General features: G+C 41.0%; 1 protein-coding gene across 10 annotated transcripts in view; it reads right to left on the minus strand.

Annotated features, from left to right (window-relative positions):
• nebl (nebulette) overlaps window positions 1–12,154 on the minus strand; it is a 117,007-nt gene that overhangs the window by 37,478 nt on the left and 67,375 nt on the right. For 2 of the 10 annotated variants that reach the window (XM_066724553.1, XM_066724546.1), the window contains exons 1-3: window positions 9,243–9,552; window positions 9,065–9,136; window positions 2,779–2,883 (exon numbers count right to left, since the gene is read on the minus strand). The exons of 4 other annotated variants lie outside the window; for them this stretch is intronic. In XM_066724553.1, coding sequence (XP_066580650.1) covers window positions 2,779–2,883; window positions 9,065–9,136; window positions 9,243–9,308 — 243 coding nt within the window. In that variant the 5' untranslated portion in view covers window positions 9,309–9,552. Of the gene's footprint in view, window positions 1–2,778; window positions 2,884–9,064; window positions 9,137–9,242; window positions 9,571–12,154 lie in introns of those variants that run through there. 4 more of the 10 variants (XM_066724537.1, XM_066724528.1, XM_066724561.1 and 1 more) reach the window with 3 other exon arrangements.

A 12,154-nucleotide genomic window follows, 5' to 3' on the forward strand; every position in this document is an offset into this window, starting at 1 on the left:
CTTAACAGGTGAACTGGAACTAAATACATGGCCTGGATTGACAGCTTACTGCAGATCTCCAGCTCCCTTCAGATCAGAGATATGAGGGTGAAATATGTCTGGGAGCTGTTCAGCTCTTTAGAAAATGTTCCTTTTTGAGTGATACATCTACAATGCTGTCCATTGTGTTTTGGATGAAAGAGTTAACAGGACAGTAATAATATATATTGTGAAATGTTGTTTGCCTTGCAAAAGAAAGGGAACAGGCTCTCAGAACATCTGAATTGCAAAGTGATGCTGAAAAGATAATTGCTTAATCATGACCAGGATCACAGAAATTGGTTTGCAGTGGGAAAACAGGTGAACTGGGATTTATTATTAGCATTAGAGAGGGTTATTAACATTTGAAACTATACAGATTAAAAATCTTCCTTTAATCAAACAGAAAACACCACTTAATACTCATGCACATTATAAAACGACCATGCAAAGGCAGATGGGTATGAGGCCATGACTACACATCTCAAAAGAAATAAATCTTTAATGTAAAAGTTCACATTAGCCATTTATGATGGAATGGCAACAAATATTTAACAAGAGGATAAAAAGCACTTCATTGTGTCTAAACCTGTGTGAGCTGCATACTTCCCCATTTAAGGCAGACTCCACAGTCTAAATATTGTGACTGATAGGCTGTCTGATGCTGGGCTTCAGCATGCTTCTGTCCGTTTCTTCCCCTCTCCTAGATTCTGATTATTTCTGTCTGCTGCCCCTTTGTCATCAGATCTATCTGTGGATGAAGCACCACAGCCCTGCTTTTACTCACACACAAGGCATGCCAGCGTTCGTGATAAAATCTATAGCTACAGATGCAGTTCTGCCCATTGCAATCCTGGCTGCCAGATGCTGCACTGTGTTTAAACACAGCCAAAACAGAATCCTTGCATTTATACACTTGCGCTTGCCTGGGTAAGGTTTTGAAAGTTTCTGGATTGTAGTATGACTGAGTTCATTCATTCATACACAGCCTAGGTGAATTAGAAGAATAAAGGTCAGTTCACCTCCTTACCCATTCGAATAACAGCAAGAAAAAGCAGAGAATCAAACAAAAATACCCTGGAAGTTTGGGATGCACTCTCAGAATGTGCAGACCACTCCGAATGACGACTGATATAGTGATGGAAAAAATTATTTGATCCCCTGCTGATTTTGTATGTTTGCCCACTGACAAAGAAATGATCAGTCTATAATTTTAATGGTAGGTATATTTTAACAGTGAGACAGAATAACAACAACAAAATCCAGAAAAACGCATTTCAAAAAAGTTATACATTGATTTGCATGTTAATGAGGGAAATAAGTATTTGACCCCTTCGACTTAGTACTTGATGGCAAAACCCTTGTTGGCAATCACAGAGGTCAGACGTTTCTTGTAGTTGACCACCAGGTTTGCACACATCTCAGGAGGGATTTTGTCCCACTCCTCTTTGCAGATCCTCTCCAAGTCATTAAGGTTTTGAGGCTGACATTTGGCAACTCGAACCTTCAGCTCCTTCCACAGATTTTCTATGGGATTAAGGTCTGGAGACTGGCTAGGCCACTCCAGGACCTTAATGTGCTTCTTCTTGAGCAACTCCTTTATTGCCTTGGCTGTGTGTTTTGGGTCATTGTCATGATGGAATACCCATCTACGACCCATTTTCAATGCCCTGGCTGAGGGAAGAAGGTTCTCACCCAAGATTTGACGGTACATGGCCCCGTCCATCGTCCCTTTGATGTGGTGCAGTTGTCCTGTCCCCTTAGCAGAAAAGCACCCCCAAAGCATAATGTTTCCACCTCCATGATTGATGGTGGGGATGGTGTTCTTGGGGTCATAGGCAGCATTCCTCCTCCTCCAAACACGGCGAGTTGATTGATGTCAAAGAGCTCGATTTTGGTCTCATCTGACCACAACACTTTCACCCAGTTCTCCTCTGAATCATTCAGATGTTCATTGGCAAACTTCAGACGGGCCTGTACATGTGCTTTCTTGAGCAGGGGGACCTTGCGGGGATGCAGGATTTCAGTCCTTCACGGTGTAGTGTGTTACCAATTGTTTTCTTGGTGACTGGTCCCAGCTGCCTTGAGATCATTAATAAGATCCTCCCGTGTAGTTCTGGGCTGATTCCTCACCATTCTCATGATCACTGAAACTCCACGGGGTGAGATCTTGCATGGAGCCCCAGACCGAGGGAGACTGACAGTTATTTTGTGTTTCTTCCATTTGCGAATAATCACACCAACTGTCGTCACCTTCTCACCAAGCTGCTTGACGATGGTCTTGTAGCCCATTCCAGCCTTGTGTAGGTCTACAATCTTGTCCCTGACATCCTTGGACAGCTCTTTGGTCTTGGCCATGGTGGAGAGTTTGGAATCTGATTGATTGATTGCTTCTGTGGACAGGTTTCTTTTATACAGGTAACGAGCTGAGATTAGGAGCACTCCCTTTAATAGAGTGCTCCTAATCTCAGCTCATTACCTGTATAAAAGACACATGGGAGCCAGAAATCTTGCTGATTGATAGGGGATCAAATACTTATTTCCCTCATTAACATGCAAATCAATTTATAACTTTTTTTAAATGCGTTTTTCTGGATTTTGTTGTTGTTATTCTGTCTCTCACTGTTAAAATACACCTACCATTAAAATTATGATCATATCTTTGTCAGTGGGCAAACGTACAAAATCAGCAGGGGATCAAATACTTTTTTCCCTCACTGTATGTGGGATAGATGCCAGACAAACTCAGGACACCTTTACCTCAGAAATGAAAGCGCCCAGATTCTTCACGTGTTGAAACTGCAGAGCATCCGGCACAAAGGTCCAGCTGCCCTTGGACTTCTTATAGTCCTCTTTATATTTGACCTGCAGCAAATAAAGAGCAAATTTTAAATAAACAAACAACTACAACAACTACACCACCACCATCACACTGGGGTATTGCCTTTCAAACTCTGCACATTAATCACTCTACCACCCAATCCTGTTTTAACTGGCACCCAGGTTCTCACGCTTTATCTTCCAGTGCATCAGTTTTCATGGTGCGTACTGTTCTCGGCCACAATTTGAGCAATTTGCTCAAACAACTGATTAAGCTTTACAGGGAAGCAATGATAAGAGTCTCTGAACCCCATGTTGAGTTTTGAATAGTGATGATTTTGGTTTGGTTTGGTGATTTGGTTCATGTGGAGGACAGGCTGTGACACCCTGACCATTCCCAAACCTCCAACAAAGAGGGCTGCAAGACTGCACTTCGCACCATTGAAATACTGCTGATCCTAAAGTCATCTTAGGACATCGAACAGGGCCGTGTCACAGTTTCCCTGCACAACACACTTAAGCAAAATTCAAGCATCCTGATTGGAAGCCTGTGCAGGCATTATGTACTGTATACATCACTAATAGCTAAGTGGCCCGTTTCTGTGTACACTGTGACAGCCATTAAGTCCTTGGGTTTAAAGGGAACAGTCTGGAATTATCACAAGGTGGAAACCAACTAGCAATACAATGACAACAATGATAGCAATGACAGACACACACACCAGAAGAGAAAGCTGCTCCTCTGGCTTTAAGATGGGGCAATGTCAGTCGAAATCCAGGAGACAGACTGCCTGAGTGACAAAAAGAAGTCTGCTTACTAGCCAGGTATGTTTCATTTATTGTCATAATACACATTCATCACATTGCACAGTCTGTGCCATCCACCCAGCCTCCTGTCTTTTCCTTGCAAACATGTCTCCTAACCTGTTTTGTTGCGGCTATGTAGGTTATCTCTCTGAAAGTATGGCATTGTAGCACAAAAAAGGGGTTTTGCTGGGCATTCCTGTTCCCATAGTCCACTAACAATAGGTCAGTGGTTCCCAGTTTACTGTTTCAGATATATCTAAGTGTTTTTTATAGCCTTCTGAACATACAATATATGGGAGGAAAGTGATCATGATCATCTGGAGATAAAATAAAATAAAAAAATAAAAAGACATACTTCAATAAAATGTTTCGCCGAAGATGGTTAGATACAGTTATCAAGCTAATACCCTTTGGCTAGCTAACAGTGGTTTACTGTATGACCACAAAAAGGCCTGATAATTTCAACATATTTACATAAGCATCAGAAGTGTTCAGACTGTTGGTTATGGCAATCAGGGATATGTCTGTTGACCTTTCTTTTTAAGTCTCCTTTCAAAGTTTGATTTGCATTAAGGCAATAATTCACATTGATTTGATTCCATCTTGGATATTAGAAATGGTTCTAATGCTTCAGTTGATGACCTTTTTTCTACATCTGTAACTGATTGTACTATGTTTTTTTCACAATGTGGAATCCCCCATTAGTACAGACAGGCTAATATATACAGTACTGTGCAAAAGTTATAGGCAGGTGCAATAAAATGCTGTGAAGTAAGAATGTTTTCAAAAATAGACATGTTAATAGATTATATTTATCAATTAACTAAATGCAAAGTGAGAGAACAGAAGAAAAATCAAAATCAAATCCATATTTGGTGTGACCATCCTTTGCCTTCAAAACAGCATCAATTCTTCTAGGTACACTTGCACACAGTTTTTGAAGGAACTCAGCAGGTAGGTTGGCCCAAAAATCTTGGAGAACTAACTACAGTTCTGTGGATTTAGACAGCCTCAGTTGCTTCTCTCTCTTCATGTAATCCCAGACATACTCAATGTTGAGATCAGGGCTCTGTGGGGGCCATACCATCACTTCCAGGACTCCTTGTTCTTCTTTACACTGAAGATAGTTCTTAATGACTGTTGCTGTATGTTTGGGGTCGTGGTCATGCTGCAGAATAAATTTGGGGCCAATCAGATGTCTCCCTGATGGTATTGCATGATGGATAAGTATCTGTCTGTACTTCTCAGCATTGAGGAGACAATTAATTCTGACCAAACCCCCAACTCCATTTGCAGAAATGCAGCCCCAAACTTGCAAGGAACCTCCACCATGCTTCACTGTTGCCTGCAGACACTCATTCATGTACCGCTCTCCAGCCCTTCGGCGAACAAACTGCCTTCAGCTACAGACAAATATTTCAAATTTTGACTCATCAGTCCAGAGCACCTGCTGCCATTTTTCTGCACCCCAGTTCCTGTGTTTTCGTGCATAGTGCATGCTTTTTGGCCACAAGTCTTCCATGAAGGCCACTTCTGACCAGACTTCTCCGGACAGTAGATGGGAGTACCAGGGTCCCACTGTTTTCTGCCAATTCTGAGCTGATGGCACTGCTGGACATCTTCCAATTGCGAAGGGAAGTAAGCATGATGTGTCTGCTGCAGTAAGTTTCCTTGGCCGACCACTGCGTCTACGGTCCTCAATGTTGCCCGTTTCTTTGTGCTTCTTCAAAATAGCTTGGACAGCACATCTGGAAACCCCTGTCTGCCTTGAAATGTCTGCCTGGGAGAGACCTTGCTGATGCAGTATAACCACCTTGTGTCTTGTTGCTGTGCTCAGTCTTGCCATGGTGTATGACTTTGGACAGTAAACTGTCTTCAGCAACCTCACCTTGTTAGCTGAGTTTGGCTGTTCCTCACCCAGTTGTATTCCTCCTACACAGCTGTTTCTGTTTCAGTTAATGATTGTGTTTCAACTTACATATTGAATTGATGATCATTAGCACCTGTTTGGTATAATTGTTTAATCATACACCTGACTATATGCCTACAAAATCCCTGACTTTGTGCAAGTGTACCTAGAAGAACTGATGCTGTTTTGAAGGCAAAGGGTGGTCACACCAAATATGGATTTGATTTGGATTTTACTTCTCACTTTGCATTTAGTTAATTGATAAATATAATCTATTAACATGTGTATTTTTGAAAACATTCTTACAGCATTTTTTCACACCTGCCTAAAACTTTTGCACTGTACTGTATATATGATAAATAATATATGATGTTTTATATATTATATTATATATTATATATATACACATATATATGTATGTACAGTGAGAATACAACTATTTTATGCAGAGTTGTTCCGAGTGGCTTCCCTTTCCCTAACCCTTCTGTATCTGAACAATGTACATCTGACTGTATCAGAGCATATTACAGCCGCTAAGTCAAAGGTTTCTGTCTTCCATGTCCTGCCCATAATTAAACACTGCAGTACCGGTTTCCAGTTCCCAAATTTTGCTTTTCTAATGAAAATGGCCAAAGATGTTCCAAAACACAGTAGGCAAATAGGGCTTTGTGCTGAAATCTACCTCAGATAAACCCCCAATTCTCATGAGCAGCTAATTGTCAAAACGTCTATGTGTCGGTAAGGGCTGGAGGTACAACAGCAGCAGCAAACTACTGGAGAGGGCTGAGAATGCCCGGAGGCAATGTGGTTATCAGTTCTGCTCTGTGAGGGGTCAGCTACGGCTTCAGGGAATTCATTTAATAAGAAGTGTCAGAATTATCTCAAACACGTTATCATGTGCAGTGGTCCTTGGCATGTAACTAAGTATCCCTAAATAGTAATCAAGACAGTACTGAACACTATTTAAATCAAGCTACTGGCTAAGAATGGCTTGTGGAGTAATGAATGCCCCCAATTAATGCCTGCATTAATCGGGATGTAATCAGTACTGGTACAAGTGGGAAATACACAGGGGTGCTGCAAAAGTGCTGTTCAAATTTTTCACTGAACTTTTTGATTGCTGAAGCTGCTCTAGCTGGGATTATAACAATCAGTATCAATCAAAGTGCTGTGGGCAAATTTCTGCTGGGCTCCTTTCATTTGTTCAAGTTGCTCAATTCAGCTGAGCTGAGTATCTCTAAAAAGACTTCATCTTCCATTAAAATGTAAATTACTCAGACCGTATGTGCATGCAAGGTAAAATATATACATTGTTTTTGTCCCTACCTCTGTAAGAGTGTAGGAAAAAGAAAAAAACGTACATGGACGTTAGTAACTTCCGGCAATTGTTTAAGAAGTAATATCTGTCAATTTGATAAGATAATCATTTTAAGATTTTTTTTTTTTTTTTTTTTTTTTTTTAAAAGGCCTGTTTCACAAAATTTTCAATTTTAGAACGTTATCACATCTGCCTCTGAAAACTAGGTTTCTGCTGGCAGGGTTTGCTTCTATTCACAATACAAGGTCCTTTAAAATATGATAGATCTAAGGAGGATAATAAAAACATGTATTCTAACTGCAGGCACTATTTTCTTACATTTCAGGTTATTATTTAGAAGAAAATTCTTACTACCTTCACCTTTCCCTTAACCAAGTCATATGAACTTGCTTTTTTTCCTTTCTTTTTATACAGAGGATAAAAGGCAAACCCATCCCAGGTCATATGAAAGACATACAGCTCACCTTTTAAAAGTTAAAAATGCGTTCATTCGCAGCTTGTTTTGTTGAAACTCAAACCCAGATTCACAATACGGCAGAATCAAAACTATCCCGATATCTTTTTATTGGAGCTGCTGCCACTCTGTCACACCCTCTGACAGCAGTGAAGTCATGATTTGCAATGGGTACAAAGCAATGACAGTGGAAATAAAATATGGAAATAAAATCCTGTTTTACGTGATTTCACCCATAATGCTCACAGTACAATAAAATATTATTCTTTAAAATGAACATCTGTTGGCTGAGTATGAGGATATGCCATGAGTGGGCCAGAGGAACCTCAGTGATGTGCCAGCTTGTCTGGGTGTTTGTTTTATTTCCCAGTGCAAAGCTTTGAAAGATTTTGGGCTGTCTGGTGTTTTTTTATGAAAAATCCCAAATTGCTATGAGCCGCAGCCCCACTTACCAAATGGCTGTGCAATTAGGGTTTGCTTTGAGACATGTCTGCTTTATTTTAATTCGCAAATAGATTAATTGTAATTATGCAAATTGCGAGGTACTGCAATGGGTGTATTGTCAGCAGATGAGCAACAGTGCAATTTGCCAGTCATGGTGGTGTCCTGAAGATGCCAGACACGCACTGTGGTGACAGGAACCTCTGGCAGCTGACACGTCTCTTGGTCTTGTCACAATTGTACTGCAAATCACAGACTGTCTAGCTAGGTCTATACAGCTCAGTCAGGCCCAGAACAAAACTAAACTTTAAATTACAATTTCATGATGAGGGCAGATTTTGGACTGACAGAACATTCTTCATTCTACCTACTGCAGCCCTCACCAACCAGGGCTGTTTTTTTAACAGTTGGCTCTAGCCTGACATCATCGAAACATCTCTGAAATTCAACTCCAAAACCATCTAGAGCAATTTAGACCTGAACATCTCTGGCCTGCAACCAGACTCACCAAAAGACGGTGTGAATAAACCCTCCTCTTGCATTTCCACTTTGCAACTGAACTGAAATGAGTACAATTCAGCCAGTACTCATCTCTGTGTATGACCTGTTCTGAGGGAACTGCAGTAAGGCTAGGACAGATATGTATTTTAATATTTGACAATGTTAAGATCTAAACCTTCATATGTTATGTGGCGAGTTGCCACAGTTGAAAGAGATGGTTATACTTTCACTTCAACACAAAATAACTGAACTAATTGGTAACTGCAGGAAAAACATTTCAACATTTCAACCAAAATACACCAGTTTATATTGGTCTAATTTAATATACAGTACATATGTGGACCTACACACTGACTTGGAGAGTTTATTTCTATATTTGTAGAATATATATTTGAGCCATTAGGTCTATCGCACTAGTAAATGAACCCAAAGAGTGGAGCTGAAATCGGAATATCCGGTGATTTTCTATGCACTGATTCAGTCCTGTTTCATGTCTGTGGTCACACACTTCATATCATTCTCTCCACTCAACTGATAAGAGGCCTGCCGTTGCTATTTGTTTCATGGGCTGTTCCACACGGGAATTGTAATAGGTTTTTTACCACCACACAGACTAATGGCTGCAATCCAGGTGTTTAATCACAATCCCTGTCACTAAAACTGTTAGGGGTTTTATTAAATAAAGGTCGCTTGTAAGATCCCAGGAATAAAAATTTAACATTAAAACACCTATAAAATTCAAATAAAAAAAGCTCAACGGAGTCTAGTCACTGCAAACAAACAGAAATATACTCACGTCGCTTATCAACTCGCTGCACTTCCTGGCAAACTCCAGGTTCCGGTCTTCAACAATGGGCTTATTCAATGCCTGGGGAAGAAAAATAATAATTAAAAAAAAGCCTTTCAATGTCTAATTCAGTGAAGGTCAACAGAAAGGCAGGGTCTCCCCCCCTCCACACACTGATGTCATCTACCTCTCCCCTGTCCCAGTCTTCCGCGGCCTCCTCCTCCCGTGGCGGCTCCTCGCCCTCACACGGCATCGTGATTTTGAAGTCGCACAACTGAATCTGAGCTCAAACCCGGGTGAAAAGGGAGTCCTCCTGCCGTGACTGCTCTGCCGTTCTGAGCAGCACTGCCCAGTCTGGCTCCTCTACCCAAGGACCTTTTATCAAACTGCATTCCTAATTTAGACCCTACTTGATGGTTTTTATCTCAAAAATTCCATCCACATGAGCTGAGAGGCAGCGCAGGGAGTCCTAGCAGCCATGTCGCACACAAGAAAGAATTTCACACAGCAGACAATGTCACTCTTAAAGCTGTTGCACTGCCTCCACCCATTAACATTGTGGTACCATGCATGTAAATTACACAACACAAAAAAAAAAAATATATATATATATATATATATATATATATATATATATATATATATATATATATATATATATATCTTTAAAGACCAGGAACCGAGGAGGAAAAGATATTTATTTTTTACATCTTGTGAAGTGGCTGAAATTCATATCAGTGTGGTCTACGATTTTATTCAGCAATTAATTTGCGGAGGTGTCACCGAAACACACAGCTATCCTATCAGAAAGGGATGTTGGGACACAGAATATAATATCCCTGATTTGGGCGCTCACACAATAGACAGGTTGGAATCTTTGGACATTTTGTCTTAATCAAGAAACACTATCAGTACTGCAGTGAACAGCAATGCCATTATTGATGTATCTGAAACATGTTCCGTGGTTTCCCTGAGCAAAATGTGAGAGCATGCTTTTATATTCTGCACTACAGTATCATACAATACCCCTGCAGCTAAAACTCTGAAGTTCAGCCGTGTCAGTGCAGGCTAGAGAAAACAAATCCCGCAAGCCCCGCCGCTGTGAAATACACTCGTATGAAATACAGTCATTCCCGAGCTGGATCCCTGAACATATTCTCTGGGGTTAAAATCTCAACCATTACTAGCATGTCAAACAAGAAGCTGTGAAACAACTTTTGTGAATATAGGAGAGGACTGAGAAGTGTGAATCCCAATTTTCTGTTGTGAGATGGGGAAGAGAAATGTATAACCATTGCACCACAGCATATAGTGCTTGTCAGGGGTGGCAGGGGGGCAGTCTTATCATGTTTATTTCCCATTCTGCCAGTGTCAACAGGAAATTGCTGTGAATTAGCTGGTGCGTATAATTGGCCTGGACTGTAGTGAGGATTTCTGGTGAATGATAAGCTGCTACAGGCATTGGGAAATGTACAGTTCCAGGAACTGAAGGCATGGTCTAGAACAGTTTAGGTGGTCTGACCAGTAGTAGGTATTAAAACCAGCAGGCTCAAAATGGTTCTTCAAAACAAATGTCGCGAGACGTATTTATAATGGTTTGGGGGTGGGGATGGTATCCTTTAGACCTTTGAGTCTTTGCCCTTTTGACAAGCTGGTCACTGGACAATGAATCTCAGCCCCTGCCCAGGACTGAGCTCCTCCACAGAGCACTGTAATCTCAGGCCTATGCCACAGAACGTGACCACTGCTATCTTGACATGACTCAAGTAACAGCTGCTCATACCTCTCTGAGCTCTTTAGACACACAAGGACATGGCTGTGACATCTCTACCACAGTCATCTGTGCTTTGGGAAAATGGAGTCTCCTGTGATGTTGTTACATTCAAGGGGCAACTAATTCTTATCAGTTTAGTGACCATGAAACAGATGTCAGTCCAGCAGCTCCTTCCAGAAACATCTGTTACAGCAAACTGTGCTGCTTTGTGCAGCCTGTCACAATCTACATGGAATAGGATGTGCTTGGGAATTTATGCCAAACACCAATGCATTTATCTACTTATACACAGTAGCAGCTGAAAGTATTCACACCCTTCATTTGATACACTGTGATCCGCTGATTCATTTCATAAAACACATCTTGTACATTAACTACACTTGCTTAATGATATCTGTGCTCATTTTACCAAAATCTGTGAAGAACACCAGCTGATTGAACGGAGTTAAGTTCATATGTAAATGGTTTCATATGGAGGTTATGAATACCTTGGACTAAAGCTATATACAAACATTACTTTCCAAACATCAATTCAAGATCATATGATATACACCCTCAGTTCTCTTTTTAGTACAACAAATACACTCTGAGCAAGGTGTACCCCTCCCTGCGTTGTTTCGCAAATTTTATGATAAAGTAGACATATGAAGGCTCTATAAAATACAATGAATATTGAAACAGTATTTATTAGTCGGTTGTTGCTGTTTTGTTAAACATAGGCTATTTGTCTATTAGTAGAATTGTTTTTGTTTTTTTTGAGAATTCAAGTCTGGAGGCTTGTAATAATACTCGAATATGCTTGGCTAGAACTTAAGCAGTTCCTAAAATGTGTTATTTCAAAATGAGGAATTTTAGTAGCCACATAAAACATATTGCCATGGTCACCAATGTTGCTGACCCAGGCTCTTACATATTTTTGTTAGGTGCAATGAAGAGCTGTGTATATAAGAAAATAACAGAGATGCAGCTCTCAATAACCTGGGTCTCTCTGGTTTCAGAATCAGTGCACAGAGGCAGAGAGAGAGATACAGGGAGAGAGAGACAGAGAGATAGAGACAGAGAGAGAGACAGAGAGACAGAGAGAAACAGACAGAAGGTGCAATAAACTGGCCTCCAGGTACACCTGATACGTCTGGTCCTACACACACCCCAGCAGTGAGCTCTATACTGGCCCTCGCACCCCCACTGAACAGGGGAAGGCAACATTTGGTGGATTTGACTAATCTCCTCAGGAGTCTGATTAGTAGCTGTGTGAGGCCAAGCAGGCACTAGAGAGGCAGGACTCGTGCTGGGGAGAAGAGACAGGCGGAGGGGGGGGACTCATC

The sequence above is a fragment of the Amia ocellicauda genome, chromosome 2, assembly GCF_036373705.1.
Source record: "Amia ocellicauda isolate fAmiCal2 chromosome 2, fAmiCal2.hap1, whole genome shotgun sequence".
Lineage (NCBI taxonomy): Eukaryota > Metazoa > Chordata > Actinopteri > Amiiformes > Amiidae > Amia > Amia ocellicauda.